Source organism: Tympanuchus pallidicinctus, unplaced genomic scaffold (assembly GCF_026119805.1).
Source record: "Tympanuchus pallidicinctus isolate F22 unplaced genomic scaffold, pur_lepc_1.0 scaffold12, whole genome shotgun sequence".
Taxonomy (NCBI): domain Eukaryota; kingdom Metazoa; phylum Chordata; class Aves; order Galliformes; family Phasianidae; genus Tympanuchus; species Tympanuchus pallidicinctus.
The window spans coordinates 9,240,220-9,262,143 of NW_026294637.1; the positions used below are offsets into that span (position 1 = coordinate 9,240,220).

The 21,924-nt window shown below is 43.2% G+C and overlaps 1 protein-coding gene across 1 annotated transcript in view; it reads left to right on the forward strand.

The window, feature by feature from the left end:
* The window catches only part of HOMER2 (homer scaffold protein 2), a 55,494-nt gene extending 35,628 nt beyond the window's left edge, over positions 1-19,866 (forward strand). Inside the window, exons 4-10 of the mRNA XM_052672451.1 lie at positions 4,250-4,342; positions 5,689-5,828; positions 6,990-7,146; positions 8,447-8,557; positions 10,933-11,013; positions 12,288-18,959; positions 19,783-19,866. Of these exons, the coding sequence (XP_052528411.1) occupies positions 4,250-4,342; positions 5,689-5,828; positions 6,990-7,146; positions 8,447-8,557; positions 10,933-11,013; positions 12,288-12,476 (771 nt within the window). The 3' untranslated portion in view covers positions 12,477-18,959; positions 19,783-19,866. The remainder of the gene's footprint in view (positions 1-4,249; positions 4,343-5,688; positions 5,829-6,989; positions 7,147-8,446; positions 8,558-10,932; positions 11,014-12,287; positions 18,960-19,782) is intronic.
* The last annotated feature ends 2,058 nt before the right edge of the window (positions 19,867-21,924 follow it).

A 21,924-nucleotide genomic window follows, 5' to 3' on the forward strand; every position in this document is an offset into this window, starting at 1 on the left:
ATTGTCCATGCTACAGCCTTCTCCTTGCAAGAGAAGCTTCCAAAACCAGCAGGAAGGCTGTTTCTGGTCAGAATGTTGAAAAGGGATGGTTTAAGGGGCACTTCTGAAAATGGCTTAAAATGTTGTGTTTGAAAATCTGGCAGTTGTCTGTCTTGAAAATGTTAGAAGAGGTGTTTATTTCTGCCATGCAAAGCAATGGGACCAAGATATCCCTTGTGATCGTGCTCTTCCATTTAATCGTTAAGCCATTAGTATGAAAGATCAAAGATGGTGAAGAGATGACAGAAGTATAAGTGTATTGGGAATAGCAAAATTGTTTCATTTTATGCTGATGTCATTGCACTCTTATAAAAGATATAAATAACAGTGTGCCGGGCTTCCCTAAAATACCTGAAGCTTTTAGCCAGGAGTTGGGAGGGTGTGCTAAAAGTCCTGTGAACCAGAGTTCAGTAGCCCTGGCTTAAAATAAATAACTAAATGAAAATGAAGGATGTCTGCTGAAAACAATGGATAATAATGAGTTATGAGAAGTGGTTAGCACACCTATCAACTCCTGCATTTTTTAAGCATGTTGGCTGGCCTAATAAAAGATATTGCCTCTTTCTAATGGTTTTCTTCTCTTGAGATGCTTAAGCATTAATCCATACCAATAGGGACAAGCAGTTCAAATTAAACATGAGCCATTAATGAAAACTGCATCAGTGACCTAGTAACCTAATTAACCACAGACACTGGGACTCTCCCAATCAATGTGGATGGTAACGTCCTGCTTAGGGTCTTTTGCCTCAAAAATGTCTCAGATGTTGTTACACCAAAATTGAAACAGGAATCAAACCAGAATTAATGGTATGTCTGTTTGTGATGGAGAGGCAGGGCTGATGCTGTAAAACCGGTGATGTGTTTTGCACACCAAGCTGTAAAGTAACGTTTCTGCTATCACTCAGGATGCTGTGGTACAGACATGATAATTTTAGGAGCAGTAGCTAGCCAAGGGCATAGGGACAGAGATTTATATAGGTGAGAAGTCCAGCAAGCCCAGACTCTGCACATTAAAAACCAACTGCAGCCAGTGCCTGGGAAGCGCCAGACCTTCGCTTTCCATTTATGCACATGGCTGTTACGTGTGCTGTATGATCCCTGGCCACTTTCATGAGCAAAAGCTCTCATCCCTGATAATCTGCTTGACACTGAGGAAAAGCCACAGTGGCAATGCCACACATGCAGTGTGGGTCAGGCACCCAGTGGTCCCAGGTGGGAGCATTGCATAGACCATTCCACAAACCCAGAGGGTGAGGAGGTCTATGTGGGATTGCTGTAGCTGGGAGCAGCTGCTCCATGTCTGATAGGAGGAGACGTGAAATATAGTGCCAGATAAGGAGCTTAAAATTCACGTGCACAAAATAATGCTTCTTAATGTGTAAAATGTTAAGAAGCTCTATTTCTACATATTTACATATTTCACCAGGTGACACGCAGGCTGCAGATTTTTAACAGCCTCTAAATAATCTGTGCAATGCACAACTGCATCTTTGAGTCCCCACTAAACCTCTTTGATCAGGACTCCCAGCAATGCAATGCCCATGGGCTGCCGAGTTTCTCAGGGGTGGGAGCAGCCAATCCATCCTGCAGCTCGGTCCCACAGCCTGCCGGGGCACTGGGGTGCATCAGCAGCCATGGCAGCCTGTTGGAGAGGTCTGCAGTTGGTGTTTCTCCTGCTTGTTATTCTTTTGTGAACTGTGGGGAAGTTTGTCTGCTCAGTGACATCAGGAAGGAGAGGGAAGGTGAAGGGAGGAAAGATGGCAAGAAGTTGGTTTTGGAGAATTAGACCTGCCATAGCCACTTGAGACTGCATTTACTGCGTTTTCACTTAGTACAAGCTAAGAATTTCCCTGTTTTGAAAAGCACTCTATTGTTGCAATGGTTTGATTGCTCAAAATCACTTTAGATCTTGATGGTGATATGCAATTTTTTTTTCAGTATCTCAATTATTTGTCAGTTTTTTATGTTTGAGACAGAGTTGGTCAGCTGCTGGAGAGAGGCAGCAGTCAGCATTGGTAACATAGGATCGGTCAGGGCTATCACTGTTGTGTTTCTGCATTCAGCAGGATAATCAAGTGAAAGGCTTTAATTTCATAGCAAGTGAAGGGGATCCTCTTTAGCTTTCAAAAATAAACTGTGAGCAAAATCTAGCAGCTGTTAATTAGCTAAGAATAAAAAACGAGCAGCGCCAGAACTCTATGGATTGCAACCAAATGTATGGGATAAACAAATAGCAGGGAAGTCTTTCACTTCAGTTTCTGTTGCAGCCCTTTTCACAATGTAATGCTTACAAGTAAGGATAGTACTTCCACTCTTAAAGCTGTGGGTCTGCCTGAGATTGGTGAAAATCTCACCTACTGGTACTTGTTTTTGAAAGCGTTAAGTGTGTGTGTTGGTAAACTGGAGGCTGAAATCCACTGTGTGAAGAGGTCTTCGTCAGTTTTGTATTGAAGGATGCTTTTGTTTAGTCACATATGATTCCCATTATGGCACTGTGTAAAAACATCCTTTTCTTCTTGGCTCAGATGATTTTTCACAGCAGTCTCCTGTGTGCTTTATGAAGATAGCTGCGAAGATAAAATTTGATAGATCACTTCTAATTCTTTTTTCATATTTCATAAAGTCCATGAAGAACCTTCATAAATTTTTCATACTTGCCCATAAGGATTTATTGGAAAAGCGAGACTCAGAACAGCCCTTTACTGTTTGCAAGAAATCCAAGTGCAGAACTTATGTTGACACAGTATTTTAGAAATAATCCTTTTGCTGCAGCTGTTTTGTCACAGTGGGAGACATTACAGAGATGTTCTACGTAAAGTTGGAGTCAAATAGTGGAAGGACAAAATGTAGAGTAGGTGATGCTAATGGTCTTCATAGAGCTACAGAGGTAATCAGGTCATTTTGTGTGTAAGGACTGCACTTGCCATCAAGTAAAAGAGCAATACTTTACATATGCAATTCCAGCTGTTGTATAGAACATAGCAGAATTCAAGAGCTCCATATTCATTATTCATAAGCATTGTTACAGTCTGTAAGTGGCTTGCAAACTTTCAGTTGGCTTTGAAGAAGTATTCCTTCATGGAATTTAAGAGTGGTGTGTGTTTGTTGGAAGTGAGCCTTCCCATTCCTTACTATGAAATTGAATTTTGTAAGGCATTTATTTACAGTTTTGTCGTAGGTATTCTGAATTTTCCAAGGATGTAATGGCAGTATTTTTAGCCACGGTGCAGTAAAATAGATCTGTTTATATGTACTTTTAATGTCTTTCCTTCCCACTGTTTCAAGTTTTCCAAATCACAGGTTACTTCAGCAGAGAGACAAAGTTACCTGCTCACATACTGCCAGCATCTTAGTTACTTTTTTTTAAATGCGCTTTTCTTCCATCTTTGCAATCATCCTTTTAAAACTTTGCATGCTGTTTAAAGCCCCACACCCCTGATTGGCTGCAATAATACTTGTATTTCTAAGCTGCCAGACTGGCTTAGGAGCAGATGTCCTCCAGCAACTTGTAGGAATGAGACTGTTGCTTTTCATCTTTATCTTTCCATTCCACTGACTTCCCCACTTTGATATTTATAGAAACCACTCAAACCTTTTCCTGAAGTCTTCTACCTTTATTTTTGCCAGTATTTAGGAAATCAGACCAAAAAAGCTGCATTTTCATAGGTCCCTGTAGCACATCCAGATCACCTTTTTCTCTTCTGTCTTGATAATTCCTTGCTCATGTGCTGCAGATGTCTGACGAGCTCATTTGCATTCTTTAATTTAATTGACTTGCTCTGAGGAGTAGAAGACTGATAATTTTTTTGTATCCAAATATGATTGTATGACTCCCTAATCTTACATACTTTGGGCTTAGTATATAAGATCATAGAATCATATATACTTCTGACTTTAATAAACTGTCAGTGTTGAATGAAGAATGTCGAGGGAGAAGAAATAAACAAAACCACTTCCTACCAAGGGGCACCAGTAGCTCTGTGGGATTCTGCTGTCAGCTGCAGAGAATCCTTCTTTTAGGAACAGCATTGCCATGCCTTTGGAAGCACCTTCCTGCCAAAGAATTGAAATGTTTTTTCTTGCCAAAAATAATAAATTATCAAATTTAGTTGGTCACTTCTGGAGATCTATGAGACATACAAAGATAATAAACCAAATAATTTTATATATAGTTAACAATTTTAATAAGCATCTTTTGTGCTATTTCCAGTTTGCAGAGAAATTCCAAGAAGTGAAAGAGGCTGCCAAGCTAGCAAGAGACAGATCTCAAGAGAAAATTGAGACCTCAAGTAATCATTCACAGGTTTGTAATTTAACATTAATACCTATATGCATACAGGATAAATAATTTAAAGCTAGATTTTCAAATGAACTACCAGCCTCTGGCAGCAGGCTGGGGGAAGTATATCAAATGAAGATTGCCCAAGGTAATTATCAGCTGCTGGGCATTAACACTGTCAGAGGAATATTTTTCATCCATCCATGCTCTTTGCCTTCATTTACCTGTAAGTTTTTTCAGCAGTTCTGAGCTGTTAGAAATTTTTTAATAGCTGGGACAGCTATACATCCTTTGATTTGTACTGCTACACATAGGTTGGGTCACTAGCAAGTATATCAGCATAATTCTGTAGCAGACAATAAGTAAGATTTATTAAGATACTCCTTTTTGTTATCTGTCTAATCTACTTCTGTGGGAGTTCGTTTTGCCAATGCAACGGCTTGCTTCACAGCCACCGTGTCTTTCATTGCCTGGATATGATTCATTGAAAGCTGCATTGCAGAAACAGGCATCGCTGTAGTGAGGGGCTGGATGGAAGAGCACATGTTGCAATTTGTATAATGTGCTTCTTAGGCAGCGCACTTCCATGCAGCCTAGTACCCCTGTGCCCAGTGAGCACTGGGCAGTAGTGTGTGAGCAAAGAATGAGTGCTGGTTTGGTGGCAGTGCTTGGCCTGTGCTGGTATTTGGAGGAAAGTTATATTAATATTGTTCAGGAAATAGAGCTGGATGACTAAAGAAAAGGTGCTGAAGCCTCAGGCCTGCAGCTGACCCCCTGGGAGAGGTCCAGATACAGCTCAGAGAGGCTGACTTTGGATATTTGTGGTTTTTGAAGACTTTGGTCATGGCTTTTATGATTCTCTGCTTGTTCTGTATTTGTGGTCAGCAACAAGCAGTGCGTACAGGTCATCTCTTTGGAGCAGCAGAATTTTGTACATTTTTGGGTTGGTCTTTCTGTGCTTTCAGGAGCACTGTATTGTTTCGATACCTTAAAAATCACAAGCAATCAAAGGCCCTTCAGAAGCCTCATCTGTTAAAGCAATTAAAAATTATTTGTGAACACTTCAAATTTTCATTTTGTCCGTCTTCATCATTCTTGCATTCTTTTATGAAGAAAGCAGCTTTTCACAGAGTGTGAGTATTCAGCTCATGACATGTTATCTGTCCTGTGCATTTGTATCTCCTTGCACTTATAAGGGTGCAAGCAGAACAGGACCCCTTTCTGGCTGACAAGAAGGAAAGCCCTCTATGTTCTTCTTGTGTGCCACAGCATGCAAGTTGTGTTACTTTTGGGAGGCACAATCAAGCTGCTTGGCAGGAGATGTGGGATGTAGAAAGAAACCCTGCATTAATCTGTGTGTTGTGCCACAGGAATCTGGGCGTGAAACACCATCTTCCACCCGAGCATCTAGTGTGAATGGGACAGATGATGAGAAGGCATCCCACGGTGGTTCTGCTGAGGCACAGCTCAAGTCTGAGAATGATAAACTAAAAATTGCTCTAGCCCAAAGGTGAGGTTCCTTTAATATCTTAATTGCATGGAGATGGTGTGCTGTAATTATCTGATGGCTAATGGTATTAGCAGAAATTATTCAGATGTAATAACATAATCTAAAATGGTGCAGCAGAAGGAAGGAATGAGCAGATTTTAGCAGGCACCTCCTGGTATCTGACTGGAAGATATTTACCTTTTCCTGATCTGGTTCATGATGAGATCATCTGGCCACACCACCTTCCTTTGCAGAATTAAAACTACAGAAATAAGACCTAGGTCACTGAGAAGCAATTGCTACTGGTAACATATGAAGTTAATCTGTTCCTCCCCTTTGTTTTTGCTGCATTTACTTCAATGCAAATAGGTAGAGACACTTAAAATTCTTAAAGGGAATGCACTGCAGCATAAACGGTTGAAATGAAAACTATAATTTCACTGGATTTTCTGGAAGTCTTTGGGGGATGTTTCTTAAGCTGCAAATAGTGCCCCTTGAAGCCAAGTTTTTTGCTGCTTGCTTCGACAAACTATTTGAAATGCTGAGAAGAGTAATTTGCAGCCATAGTGAAAGTACTGAACTTGGAATATGCGAAGCTGTGGCATTAGAATAGTGCAATTCTTTTCTAGAATCCTGCTTGCTTTGTCTGCCTCTTGTGTGTGAATATGTTTGTGAATGGACAGAAAATAGATCAGGATCAAACTGCTCATAAAAAAGCTCTTTAAAATAAAGGCAGCAGTGACAGGAGCAGCATTACACAGTGAGCAACTTTAAGGTTGCATATTTTAACTTGAAGTACATTATCATCATTTCAGTAGCATAACCTGTTCTGAATCATACTGGTTGCTCATTCCTCCTGCTGAAGACACCTCCACGGGCACAGAAGCTGCTGTGGAAGAGATTTCAGAGCCTCCATTCTCTCTGTTGTTTAGTTCAAAGCTCTGGAAAGTGAGTAGCTTCATTCTTCAGCATTATGTAAGGCATATTGAAGGCTGAGCATGAAACAAACCATGTGTGGGTAGTATCCCCTCCTCTACATTGTCCATCCTGAATGGTCCTAGCAGTGTTGACAAGCTGTAGTGATGCACAGGTACAGGACAGCAGGGTACATCGGTCAGACAGAGAGTAACAAGATGTGGGGTTAAATGGTCAGCCCATCTAACGGTGTCTGGTCCTTCCCAGTTCCTCCAATGTAAAGAAGTGGGAGACAGAGCTGCAGACACTGAGGGAGAGCAACGCCCGCCTGACCACAGCGCTGCAGGAGTCGGCTGCCAGCATAGAGCACTGGAAGAAGCAGTTCTCAGCCTGCAAGGAGGAGAATGACCAGCTCAGAAGCAAGGTAGCCCTGCACCAGCAGCAACCAGGGATGCCAGGGCACCTTGTGAGCTTTGACGCAGGTGGCCAAAAACAGTGAACAATGGGAGAGGCAACCAGCAAGTTCAAATTGGCAGTTTTTAAGACACAGATACAATTATGGGTTCTGGATAGAAGGTGTCTGTAGTGAGAGCATTAATTGAAATGGTGCCCAAGGAGCTTTGAGGGTTAGCTGTGCTCTTTTCTTACATTGCTGCTGCTTTGTTTGTGTGTGTGTGTGCTAGGGGACGGATGTTGTAATTGATAGAGAAGTCTGGAGGCTGAGGCAGCAGCAGGGGAGTTCACAGAGCTGGGATCATAGGAGGATGTGGACTGCTGCATAGTATGGAGCACTGACCTCTTGGCTTGGACAGCGCTGTGTTGGAGGGGCTGCTGGCCAGGATGATAAACAAAAGAGTGATAAAAGTAGGAGTACAGCTGTTGCATGCCTTTCAAAGCTCACTTCAACACTGCCAGAGGGTGGCTGAGCAGGAATGGTTATAGCGTGGTCACCCGCACAAGGCCCAGCTGGAACCATGCAGCAATAAAGCCAGGCCTGGAGGTGGGCAGCGAGGCTGGGAGCTGCTGCTATGGCACCAAACTGGCTCCTAACCATTTCTCAGTGGCTGCAGCCTAGAACTGAAGTAGTTATTTAAACACTCCTTGCTATAGCTGCAGTGTCACTGCCCTGCAGGCCTGCTGGAGCAGCAATGCAATCAGTACCATGTGCTGTCATTTTCCACACAGTGAGATTTTCCCAAACCTCTCCCCAACCTGTGGGGAAGGCTTGCGGGAAGTGCGGCTCCTGAGGTGAGGAGATGGCTGCCCCTTCCTTCCTGCGGCAGCCCCAGTGACAAGCAGCCCCAGAGGAGGCCATGCTGAGAGCGTGGGATGGATTTCTTCTCCTTGCCACACTGACACACCCTATCCATTACAACCTTGCACTAGTTTCACAGAAATGACATGCAGATTGTTTCCTCAGCCCCGCTTGTTGTAGCAGCTCAGTGTTTTGTGCATCCTTGAGTAATTAAGTGAGGTACTGTGTGAAAGAAGCTAAGTGCAACCCCAGTGCTCCCTCGTGGATGTGTTTGTGGATTCTTTTGAAGGCGAGAAGCAACAATTTTGTAGTACTTGAGTGCTGTGATCTGAGAAGCAGATCCATGACATGTTAAATTTGACTTTGCTTCCCTCTGCTCAGTGGAGCAATGCCTGCTCACACTGGCTGTGGTCTGCCCCAGATTTTCTGAAACATGACTATTACATCTGTTTTCTGGCATCTCTTAAAGATTGAAGAACTGGAGGAGCAGTGCAATGAAATAAATAAGGAGAAGGAAAGAAACGCACAGCTGAGCAGACGTCTCCAGGAGCTGGAAACAGAGCTTCAAGACAAAGAGCTGGTAAGTGCCATAAATACAGACAGGGCGTACATTCATACATTCCAGAGCTGGAGTTGCTTCTCACTTTGGGCATAGATTTATGGTCTGGCTTATCTACAGCCAGGGAAAGCCTGTTGTCTCAGGGTATTGCCTGTTTCTAGATTTTCTGGGCAGGACTCTTTGGCAATAGTTTGATAGATTTTCTCAGATCTCAGTTTCACCATATTATATGCTGTGACAGCACACTTTATTCTGATGGTTTGTGTATGCAGTGCTTTACTCCCACAAGAAGAGCTGGAGAGGTGGAACAAGTTGCCCCAGGCCAGACAGATGTCTGCTGAAAACAGTTTTTGTTGTCAGTGCCCGCATCCTGTGTTCCTCAGACATCAGGAGCAGCAGGATTTTTCATTAAAAAGACATTTACAAAGCAACTGGGCATTTGCGTAGCAGGCCCTGTTTTCTTTTTTTCCCCCAGATGGCTCATATGCTTCAACTTACCCATTTTACAGCCTCCCTCTGATCTCAGGACTAAGGCCAAAAGTGAGAAACTTGAATTCATTTGGAGTAGGCCATTTTGTCATTTTTTATATACAGGGTGGTCATTTTTCTAAGGAGAATGATGTTGATGGCTTGGGGCCCATGAACAGCGGGAAAAATAATGGTATCCTTGTCTCTTCCTTCATTACAGTGACCAAATGCTCTGTGCTGTTTGAGAAAGAAAGAGCTGTCAGCAGGTGCAGTAAAGTTTGCCATGTGCCATTACAACATCTCAGCTGGCACTCTTAAAAGCAGTGCTCTTAAGGGGCTTTAAGATGGCACAAGGAAATAGTTTAGGGAGATGGATTTTGATGCGCTGTTATAAATATAATATGGTTGTCAGCACTGTATTTCCAAGGAAAATGCCATGCTTTCTTCCCAGCCTTCCTGTGGTAATAGCACATATAAGAACCCTTATTTACTAGCATTTTGCTCAGATTTCACATTTTTATGATGCCAAATGAACCAGAAACTCAGTTGTCTTGTGAATATCACCTGTCATCCAATTCGTTAATTTGTTTTCAAACTGCATGCTTGCAGTAGTAGGTCCTTGATTAGGTCTAAGCCACCCAGAAGTAACCAGCATGAAGCCCAATTGTGGACATTGCCCTCCAAGAAGAACTGCTGATACTCTCTTCATGTAGAAAATGGAGAGAAATTTAAAGACATGGGAGTCAGGATAGAATTATCTATTGAAATATTTATATAGGCATATATTGGACATCAGATGCCATATACTACATAGTATGTATTTATGCACATACATACTGTATTGTAGTATATATAATAAGTAAACAGCATAATAGTGTATAAGTAGTATAATGTTTTTACGTTTTTATATACCAGTTCTCAAGCGTTGTGTATGTATGTACATATACATATGCAGGAGAGCTCATATCTCAAAATAAAATTACTCTTCCTTTCCCCCATGTCAATAGCTAGAATATTGCCTGGATATAGTTATTCATATATCAGTTAAACAAATTATTCAGTGCAGTTCAGAAAAGTCTGCACTATTAAATGGTGTGCTGCCTTACATGAATGTAAACCGATGCTGAGAAACAGAATATACTCATATTTGTTCTTGAGATCATGACCTGTGTGGGCAGCATTTCTGCACTCTCTTCAAGGCACAGCTTCTCTTGGGCCTGCAGATGTGCTTTTCAGAGGTGCTGTCAATCGTTCTGCAAGATGCACTGGCTTTCTTAGTGCCTTTCCCTACTGACCTCAGTGGTGGTGTTCATTTGTGGTATTAATGCATTAAGCACTCTTTATTTCCACCAGACATGGTCTCCTACTGAGTCACGTTATTCTGTTCATGAACTCCTTTCAGTTACTCCTCTCAGTTTTGACAGCAGTGGTAGAACAGAACACAAACCTGGGGAGGTGTTGCTCAGGGCTGTGCAGTAGGAAGGAGCCCATTGCAACTGTGCTCTGTCATGATGCCTCTCTACATGCAGCTCATAATTCCACTGGCCCTTTTTGCTGCCATCTATCATTGTAAATTCATGTCTAATTTGCTCTTTGCTACCATCTATGAATTGCTCATAGCATTACAGCACTTCAGATTCTCTCTTATTGAATGTATCTTTTGAGTAGATATGTCATTTAGGTTAAGATTTCATTAATATAATTAATGACATCCATGCTAGAGATTGGATTACAGTATCTGTTATAGAAGTACAAAGTCAAAAACTCAGTGAAAAATGTATTCTAGTATATTCTTGAATGCAGACATGCTATTTTGGATATTTAAATCCAAATACAACGCAGAATATAATAAAATATGCAAAATTATTCTCAAATTTTCGTTGTTTTAAATTGAAGCTTGCAATGACTTTTCTTTTGTGTTTTCAAAGGAACTGGAAGAGCTCCGAAAGCAGGGTGAAATTATACCACAGCTCATGTCAGAATGTGAATCTGTATCTCAACAATTACAGGTACAGTTTGGCAATGAACTTAATTATAAAGCAATTGATGAATTTATTTTATTTTATAACCCATGCAGTTCTATGTCTAATTCAGGGTTTAAAGGCAAAAAAAACCAGTTTGCAAAACCAAAAAATACTTGCTAGTTGCAAAATGCACCATGCCTTTTGTAGCACTGACTCATTCATAGGTCTGTTTCTTCCCTTGCACAAGTTAGCATACCCTGGTTCACTTTGCATCCATCTCCTGCTGGTTCCAGACTATTTCACATCCTATATTCCCACTGTGGGGCTGCCCCAGCACAGTCTGTGCTGTGCTCAGAGCACCCCAGGACCTGTAGCTGATCACTGCAGAGGCTTTTTGGGAAGTAACAGATGGGCAGAGCTGTGTGCCACTGGGGACAAAACTCATGGAGGCTGTGCTGGTGCTTTGTGGTTCCGTGGGAGTTGGGGTGCATGGCTGTGCTGCTGGAGGTGCTTGCACCCTGTGGGACTCATGGGGCTGTGCCTTGGGTGCATAAGTGCACTAATTAATACATAGAAGGACAAATGTAAGCAGTCTCATCAACAAAATCAGTCCAGCCAATGGCACCAACACTCTAATAGTACGATCGGTGTCAAATCAGACAGAAGTATACCGAGGGGAGACAGGTGCTGAGCGTGGTTTGATTCAGTGATGCCCATGGCTTTTAGTGAGGGTAAGCATGTGCTTGTGTTAATGAAATGGAGACCAAGCAGAAGAGCTTGTGCAGGAGCAGAGCGCAGGATGGGAGGTGTTAGCTGGCTGCCCCACAGCATGCCTGAGGGCTCCCCAGGGGCAGGGGCAAACTTTAAAAAAAACAAAAAAAAACACCACCTATATATCCTGAAGTACTGCATAAGGCAATAACATTCCTTGGGCAGTATTTTCTAAAGCTTGTCTTTCAAGATTAAACCACCATGGATAATTCTGTATGTAATTGCTGGCACGAAATCTAATTCTGCAACTGTGGCAGTGACAGAAATGTATGTGTGGTGTGTGATTTAAATCCAGCTGAATTTTAAGATATCAACCAAATGACAAAATCTGATGCAAAGTGTCTTTTCCAGTTAATCTGTGTCCTTTTCTGCGTGGGCTTTTCTTAATCTGTCCAACACGTGTTGGTTTCTTCAGAGGTGCCTGTGTTAATCAGTTTGCTGAAGTTGGAGCAAACTTTTCCAATCTGATGCCATTTGTTGCTTTGCTCTCGTAAGTGCTGCTCATGTTTCTTCTCTATGATTTGTCTTGTTATTTTTTTGTCTTCAAGGATGCTGAGAATAAGAACAAAGATCTTGAAGAGAAAGTCAGAACACTAAGGACAGAAGTTGAAGAGAGCAAACATAGGCAGACCAACCTTAAAACTGAATTAAAGAATTTTTTAGATGTACTAGATGGGAAGATAGATGAATTACACGATTTCCGACAAGGACTGTCTAAACTTGGAGTTGACAACTAGATGGCAATAGATTTTTGTAATCTAGGGTCTGGATGTTTGATGTTTTGTTGGCCCCAATCCATGTGTTTTACAAAATATAACTAGAATGTTCCACGTGTTTGCATTGTTTTTGTACATAGAGGCTGAAAATTTGCTGTGGGTTATTTTGGGTTTTTGTTTATTTGTTTTCCAAACCAATCGTGCTGCTTGCTCAATTCTTTTGAGGTTAGAAACTTTCTATGCTGCTGCTCCGGCTTTGTGGGGTTGGGAACAGGTAGAGGGTTCTGTCTCAGGAATCTGGAACTAGATCTACCTTAAAATGAATATGCAGTTAGTTGTTGCAGGGAAATTTATATCTTTCTTAAGGGCTGTTGCAACCATAGAAACAGAAAACAAGTCTTTTTTTTCCCAAACTATCAGCACCCCTAGCAACGTATCCTTTTATTCCTTGGCCAAGCAGAGAGATTAGATGGAGCTCCTGCAGTCTGTAAATCAGCCTGGTAAAATGTGCCTGTGATGAGCTGCAGTCAAGTGAATCACTTGACGTGCATGCCAGTATCTTTAGGGACCACATCGATCAGGCCTGATTCAGAGAGTAAAATCTAGAGGATTTCATATAACCTTCAATTCAGGCTGCATGTGCTTGCTTGGGTCCAAGGCAGCGCCAAGACAACAGAGTAGAAATGAATTTCAGCTCTTACACTTCAAGTCACTCATTACCTATAGGTGAGGACAGCTCCTCTTGCTTGGCATGGCATCTCTCTTTGAACCATCATCTCAGTTTGGAACCCTTACTGTTCAGTCACTGCGTGTGCCTCTGAAAAGTGCACACTGAGTCTTGGGACCAGATATTAATTTTAGGAGGGGACATACTGCTGCTTTGTACGCAGTGCACGTGCATTTCTGTGCACCTCTATCACTGCTGCTCGGCTGCCACAGCGGGGGCACAGGGGGCGTGATCAGAAAAGCATTCAGGAGGTCATAGGAAGCAGCTTCCTGCCTAGAAGATTTGCAGGTAATGACTGCATGAAACCAAAACCCCTTTCTTTCCTATGATTCCTGTGTTCCTCCCTCAGGGGACAGGCGGGTGGGAGTTAGTCACCAAGTTAGACTGACAAAAAAAGAAAAGCCCCAACCCAATCTCTAAGGCAGAAAATGTAGTCTTTGTTTATTCAGCAGCTCTAAATATGTTTTGAGAAATGGAGACTCGCACCGGATGGCAGCGAGGACATCGCTGTGTCACCGACTGATGTGAGAAGGACCAGAGAGGAGCCCACACTTTGCTTTTATCCCTAGGAATGCCGTCAGCTTCTTCAATTTCTTTCTCCGTATCCTGGTTTGAGATTCTGTTTACACTGCATCTGAATTCATTCAGGAAAGAACTTGTGATTATGGATATTTGCTTCTATTGGGTGGAAGTTTGGTGAAGCACCAGGTGAGTGCATTCCAGAAGTGACTGATTCAGTAGCCACACTATAATGTTTGCATATTATTTCTTAGGGACTTTTTCTTTCTTGGCGTGTTTCTATTATAAAAGTGACCTTTAGAAGATGTGGGTTAGAGATGAAACACGTGTTGAATTATTTTTGCACATGGCTCTATAATCCACATGCTGGAGATGGGTTTTGTCTGCCATTGTCCTAGGAGTTTTCATTTCATCCATTGTGTTACCATTATTGCCTATTGTTCAGACTGGACGTTTTGTACTCTTTTAATCCTTTTAAATGACACGTGAAGCTGGGACCTTTTATAGTTACTATGACCATTTAAGTCTTAAAAAAAAAATAAATGCTGTAGGCTGTTGAAATTTAAAAATAAAAATAAAAATCAGGTACATAGCATGTAGGCGTGTGAAAATTAAACTTTGCCAGCCTAGAATATTCAACAGTTGCATAATGTGGGGTTAGGACAGACTTCTCAAAATTGAGAATGACGTCAGAAACTGTGTGTGGTGGTGAGCAAGCAATCTCCATTTTTAGTCTTTCTATTTGATAGCAAGTCCATGATCATGAAACAGGCAGCTTGTCCTGCTTCTCCTCTTCCCCCCATACTGCTGCAGAGCTCCATGTGTGGGGGAGCAATACAGGCAGTCAGGGCTCCTGGTTGCAGTGCTCATCATTCTGCACTAAGGACCCTGCTCCATCTCCTGCTTCCTTTTGTCTGTTATGTGATCTTAGGGCTTCTTGCTCTGGTTTTAATATAAAATACGGTCAAAGGAGTACAAAAGACTGCAAATAAATGATACTATTGAGATTAATCCAGGCTTTTTCCAGCTTTAGTCAGATCTGTCGCAGATCCCAAAGCTTGATTTTATTCATTATTACAGCTCAGAGCCATGTAGACCCGTATGGCTGGTGATGAGGAATGTCAGCTCTATATCCATTGTACATGAGGCTGTATCTCGCCTTGAGCACCCATGGTCTCACTCTCCACACACAGGTTTCTCCCTCAGAGTGGTGCATGGCAGGATGCTACCTCAGCTGTGTGGCTGCATGTTTGCAAAGGCCTTCTGCCCGGCTCCAAGCGCCGCTGCTGCCCCTCAGCCATGCCCTGCCCCGGTGGCACCTGGAAAGCTGGGGCTCTGGGAACAGAAATCTGCCCTGACATTCTTTAGGGAGAGCGTCTGTCTGTCTTCCATGCGCTCCAGAGAGATACTCTTCTGACACGGTGTTAGAGCTGCTGGTAGTCTTGGTTTTTCTCTTGGTGCAGTGGCCAAAGTAAGCTGAACAGATCCAGTAGAAGTGGTCAGAGGCAGAAAAATGACTTGAGATAATTGTTGTCAAGGGGAATGGAATGTTTCTCTGGCATGTTAGTTAGCATATTGGAAGATGACCTTAGCCTAATCGTTAGAATGAGTTCAAAATGAGAAACTTTTTTCACAACCAAAAAGTTTCACAAAGCAAAATAACACAGTTTAACCTTTTCCTTTTTTTCCTATTTGGCTGAAGCCTTATTTGCTGATTTTTGTCTCAAATTCACAAGTAGTGGCATTTTCCCAGAAAGTGTATTTTCAACAAAATTAGCATTTGCCAGTGTTCCTTTGTCCATGTCTAATAGGCATTTCCTTTATGAAGTGAGCAAAGTGCAAGAGGAACTTACTTTTGCAAGGAGTTCAGTGCCACCTCTCACTTTCTATACCCAGCATTCAAAATACTCTTCTTTAAAAATGGCTTTACACTCGGGGTGCCTGGGCTATGCTACTCAGGCAATGCCTTTTTTATATTAATTTATATTTTTTTTTACAGAAAAACATCTGATTTTACCTTTATGTGAGGGATGTAGGCATTTTTTTTAATTTTTTTTTTTAAGGCAGATCAATGAACTGAGTGAAGTGGGAGGGCTTCTGCCATCCATGACATCCTGTCATTACTTTTAGAGCACTGTGTCCCCGTCCCAGCCAGGCACAAATGTCTCGGTGCTGTGGCACTTCTCTATTGCCCCATTTCATTTTTTTTCCCTGAGGTTCACTTTCTCCCCATGGCTGTCTTGTTCATTTCTGGTCATCTTTGGCTGCATCCCAGCCCCCAGAGGATGGTCCCCACACTGCTGCAGTCCAACGTGTCTTGTTAGGCTTTACAAACTAAACACATTAAAGCTTTGGTGGCTTCTCGCAAGTACAGCGTTGTCTTCCTGAGCCTCTGGATTAAGAAAATAACACTGCTGTCAGAGTGAAGGGCTGCATGTCTCAGTGTATTCTAGATGCTGATTCCAAAGGGAAGAGGTTTAAACAGGATTTAGGGAGGTGCGTCTGATTTTGGTGATTGTTGTGGCGGAAGCTTCAGTGCAGGATGTGCCCTATGCTCAGCCCTGCGCTGATGGAGCACCAGAGGTCTGAGATGGCCTTAGAATGAGCAGTTCTTGGCTCCTGAAATCTGTTGGTATCCAAAAGTCTTCAGCATATCAAAGATGGAGGGAGGGGCAAGAAGTGAATATCCATGCACAGCTGAGTGGCCCAAGAGCCAGGCAGCTTGTGTCAGAACACGGGGGAGTGATGAGGCTCTTTGGCACAGTTGGGTGGCTGCAAGGCATAGAGCTGCCCTGGGGTTATGTCTGACCCCCTGAGTTCACTCACCTTTGTGTTAAGCACAGCAGTACGTAGGCACAAGGCGCTTAACCCAGAAGCAGCTGCAAGCTGAGGTCCCATGGGCACGTGCAGGCCTGAGAGCTCGGCGGTGTTCATGCTGACCTCTAGGAGATAAATTGACCGTTACATGAAGTTTGCATGTCTGAAGTACTGGTCTCTGTGTTAACCAACATAGCTGAAGTGAAACCCACATTCAGGAGACTGCCAACAGAGTGACAGCCATACTTCCCATTGGGTTCTGCAGGCAGAAGGCAGAGTGGGGCCTCTCGCAGTCTGACTTTGTGCTGTGCTCTGTTAGCGCTTCTCTTTTTATTTTATGACAGTCTAAATACACCATCTTCAAATGAAGGTGCCTATGCCTCCAGGTTTCTTTTTTTCTACGTGTATTTTGAAATAGATAGCTCTTTCCTTTCTGGTCATTCAGTTACCTAATATTGGCACAGACAAGAAAGGCACATGAGAAAAATCAATCCACTAGTGTATTTTTTGTGTGGTATTTGGGGGTTTACGTGTTTGTTTGTTTGTTTTTAACACTGGTCAGCAATAATTATTTTAGCCATATACTAGCTAAAAAAAGACCAATAAAGCAGGATTTGTGAGCTAAGCTTCTCCATTTGCAGTGTGCTGCCCAACCTGGGCATGTGAAAGGGAGCTGTGCTCAGTAGGAGTGTTTTGCAGCATTTTGTTGTTTTCCTTCCCTGGCCTGATAGTGATCACGAGCATAATATTCTGTAAAACTCATCATGAATGGTGAACAAAGCACATTGTTTTTAACAGAAATATATCCCTTTGTCATTGAAAGTTCTTAGTGTGATCTGCGATACCAAAATATTTAGATTATTATGAGACTTTAGTACTGAAGATATCCATGCTCCCTGTTTTAACTGTTTCAAGTGAAGTTTAGTGAATGAGAATTTGTTGATACACAACTGTGGGAAAACACTGCAGTGCTCTAAATGTATATTTTTATTTGGTTTTGTTATATTTAGTATATGAGTTAATAGAAACTGGAGTGTTTACTACAGTTGGATCATTGTAATAACATCTCTTACCTCGTCGTTTTGTCTGCTGTGAAAATATATTTTCTTTTTTTTTTTTTTTTTTTCAAATTGGCCATAGTCAATGTTAACATTTAGACTCCTAGTAGCAGTAAATGCTGGGTTTTATATATATATATATATATATATATATAAAAGAAAAAATTGATTTTTTGCTTTATGAACTTATAAAACTTTGTGATTTTTATCTGATTTTATTGTAACATAAAGTTGTTTTACGTAAAAATATATAGTTTAAGTAAAATCTCTTGTCTCACTGTCTTCATTGACTTCAGCAAATGGATAGTGTTTCCCTGCAGTGTATCACGTGGTTGCAAAGCTGGACTCGAGGTAATGCTGTCACAGTAAGAAATGTGATTTAGATCTATCTGTATGCTGTAGTGCATTAGATACATACTCTAAAAACCTTATTTCCATGAGGTAGAGCTTAGAAACCTTTGTTCTGCTCTACTGTTAGAACAGCTAGAGGGGGGTGCAGGGCTGTGCAGAGAGATAAGTGCTGTACTAGAGAAGTCATTTCTAGATATATTGTGGTATGAAATTTGGGACTTAGTGCACTCTGGGTAAGACCTCTCACTGGAAGGAGGCTCTGTGTCGTTCTGCTGGGGGATGCTCAGGACCAAAAACCTCATGGAGTCTTGTACCTGGTGGAGCAGCCTTGGTGGCAGCCGGAACTGCTCTTTTCTTTTGACGGATGTTTTTGGAGGGATAAATGGGACCCAGGAGTAAGCCTCTGTTGTTCTCCATTAAGATCCTGAGGTTAGCAGCACTCTCCCAGCAGAGGCAGTTTTCCAAGGTGAAACAGCTGTGTCCCACAGCCCATCCCTGAGTGGGGATAGCACTGTGCTGCTGCTACAGATTGCACATAAAGATGCTTTCAGCATCCTTGTGTTCATCACACAGAAACAGTGTTTGCTGTCTTGGCATTAACCCAGGCCTCCCCCAAGGGATTTATAAGGTTTGAAGATTGCTAAATGGATGAGGCTTGTTGTGCCTTTGTTACTCTGGGTTACACGGCTGCAAATGTCAGCACTGGGGTGAGCGGGAAGCACAGCCTCTCCTGACCTTTCTCCAGAGCTCTTCGATCAGGAGCCATCCATAGCTCTGCCAAATAGCTCAGTAATCTGGGGCAGCCCCTGAGTAACCAGGAGATGTGAAAGCGACTCATGTGCACTGTAGCAGTTGTGGGAAGCACTGCTCCTTGCTGGCTGCCTGGCACCCTGGTGACGAACATTCCCAGCAGACGCAGCCAGGTCAGTGAGCTGAGGTGTCAGGGAAATCAGCTGCCGCATGCCGATAATGCCTTCATTGTCACTTTTGACTGGATTCCTATCAGGAAGCTTGGAGAGCCTCCAAAACAAGGTTTGTATTTCTCAAATTATTCATTAAACAGCTTTTTGCCAGGCTGTGTGATAGCGAGCTGTGATATGCTGCCTTGGGATTTCTGGCGAAAATACAAGTGAAGGTGAGATGGAATTTCAGTGTAATATTTGACACGTGAACAGATGAATGACTTTGTAATATGTGCTCCTTTTGGTATTCTCCTTGTATCAGCAATCCAGGAAAAGTTTAAGCCCTGACTTGGAGAAAAAAACACCATCCGAGCAGTCGGAGTCCCATACAGCAGCAGTGTGCTGTGTGAGATGGACTCACCGTGCCTCATGTAACTGATGGCAGGGCTGGATTTTCAGAGATGCAGTAGGAGGCAGTGTGCTGAGCACCCTGTTGATATCCCAGCCAGGCCGGGTGCCACGGGCTGCCTGAGGGCGTGAATACCCAAGGAATGATTCTTGTTGGTGGTTTGCATTCAGATCTATGAGCAGATACATCCATTTGGTACATGATGGGCATTGATTGGAGCTTTTTTTTTCTTTTCCTGTATTGTCTGTTTGCCTTGTTAGGACTGGTGATCTACGGAAAAGAAATCTGTGGCAGTAATCAAGAGAGAGCTTGTCTCCTGAGTTTCCATAATTGGGTATGATTTGTTGCATATGCCCTGGATTGAGTGTAATGTATGCTGGCTGGAGGGAATCCAGGCATACAGGGAATTATAAATAACACCAGGACGGGCAACCTTTTTGCATTACGGTATCATACTGAATGGTATCAGTTTTCAAAGCTATCCACTTTCAGGCTTTTGTCATTTGTTTCACTGCTGCCATTAGCCAGGGCTTTCCATTTACAGGAGATGCAAGTTTCCACCGTTCATTAACCTAGAGATGAGTGATGCCAAATGGGATCCTGGAGACTCTTGAAGAAAGGACCCAGGTAATTATTCATGTCATTCAAATTTTACTTGCATAAAGCTATGATGGGTGCATTTGTAGAGATAATCCCTGGCTCTGAAAGCTGGGAAAGTGCAGTGATTCACTCTCTCCTCTCACTGCAGAGGTCCCCTGGCCATCAGCACAGTCATTGCTGTGGGTGGGAAACAGCTTTAGGACAGCACTGAGAGACACACACATGCTGCTTAAAAAGCAGGAAGCAGAAGAAGTAGTGACGCATTGCACAGCAGCCCAGCTCTCCTTTATTAAACTGAGAGTTTGTATGCTTTATTGGTTTGGAAACAGGGTCCTGTGTCCCTAAGGATGCACAGCCTTAGCTTTCTGCTTTGTATCCCACCTAGGGTAGCTGGTGTTTGGGGGCCAGCTCTCTGATGTGTTAAGGTTCTTGGGCAGACCCAGGCAGCGTTTTTCTGCAGCAGAGAGAGCTGCTGCTATGGATTTGTCATTGGTCATTCAGGGATACAGTCAGCTGTGTAGCTCCTCTTTCAGAAAGAAACCTCAAGGCACTGATAGGCTATTACTGATGTACAAGTCCTCATTTCTGCGTGTGATAAATGCATGCAAGGGCAAGCATTATGGAGGTGTTGGAGTGCTGCTGTGTTTACTAGGGACTGTGGGATGCTGTCCCAAATGCCCCACACAGGAAGAGCTCCTTCACAGGCAAGGTGGGCAGGGGAGGCATGAATTGAGGCAGAACACGCCTCTCCTTTGCCTCTCTGTACGCTCAGTGCCCGTATGCCCTTGTTCTGAAGTAGCTGACTGGCTCTGGAGAAGGGATGGCAGCAGGCTCCACGTAGCACAGTGGACGTGTGGGTGCAGGATCCCTTTTTGCCATCACCACTGCTGAGCAGGAAGAGACTGTGGGACGGGCAGTGACTCACTTGCTGATGAGTATCAACTTTGGCGTCTTTTTAAGTGCAGCACAGATCCGTGTTGTCACCCCAGTGCCTGTGCTGCCCACTCCTGTGGAGCCAGGACCCTGCTGCTGGCACCAGGATTCAAACCCATCTCTGTGGGCAGTGGCTGGGTGCTGGGAGGAGAGTGGGAATGGCTGCTGGCTTCAGGCTACCCCATGCTTCCATCTATAGGATGGTGTTCGGAGCAAGACAAAGGACTGTTGCCTTGGAATAGAAGGGTATTGCAGAAGATTTTATGGCACTAAGAGTGACTAAGTGCAATGAACTCGCATAGGACCAATATCCCAGTAGGATGCTGTGCACCTTTCCCCAGATGCAGCCTGCCAGCAGCGAGGGTATAGGAGAGGTCTGTGCTACCCATTGTAGTTCCCCTGGTTTCAGTCTGGTGAGCTGTTTGCCACAGAAGTGAAGCCCATGTCATAGCATTTCCCCAGACTCTTCATCTTCTGGCCATTGGCAGCTCGGTATTTGGCTATGAATTCCTCCTCCCTCCCACTCGCCCACTTGCAGCCACCTACCCTCTCCTCTGCTCCCGGCTGTGTCCTCTTCTCCCTGCTGAACAAGTTCTGATCCTGTGGAGGTGCCATTGCCATTGGTCAAGGGCAGAAAACTGGACAGAGTCCAGCAGACAGACCTGGAGGATTTGAGACCTGAGGGAGCCCAAGAAGGGCTAGGAGCTGGGGCAGAAGGGGGCTTCTTGTGAAAATGAGCAAGAGTAGATTTTGGTTAATATGTTTTTAGTGCAGTTAGCAGCTCCTTCTTGCTCCTGGAGCAATGGCTTGCTATAGACAGCTTGTTTTATGCAGCGTTTTCACAAGTAGCTGAGCTGTTAATGTCACTGCTACCTGAGCAGATTTAATTCTGCTGCTTCTTGCTTTCAGCTTACTGTGACATGCTGAGAATGAAAATTGCATGCTTTTCTACTAGGGAGAAAAAAAAAAGAAAAACCCACTATGTTCTGGAGCAGTTTCCAGTGTGTGCTGTCCCCAGGGATTTGCTTATGGACTGTTGGGAGCTGCTTCCAGTGCCAGGCCCTGCGGCAGCATTTCTTAAAAGATACCTTCACTGCCATTCACCTTTTATCATCACTGTGGATTTAATTGAAATGATGCGTCCTTCTTTCCT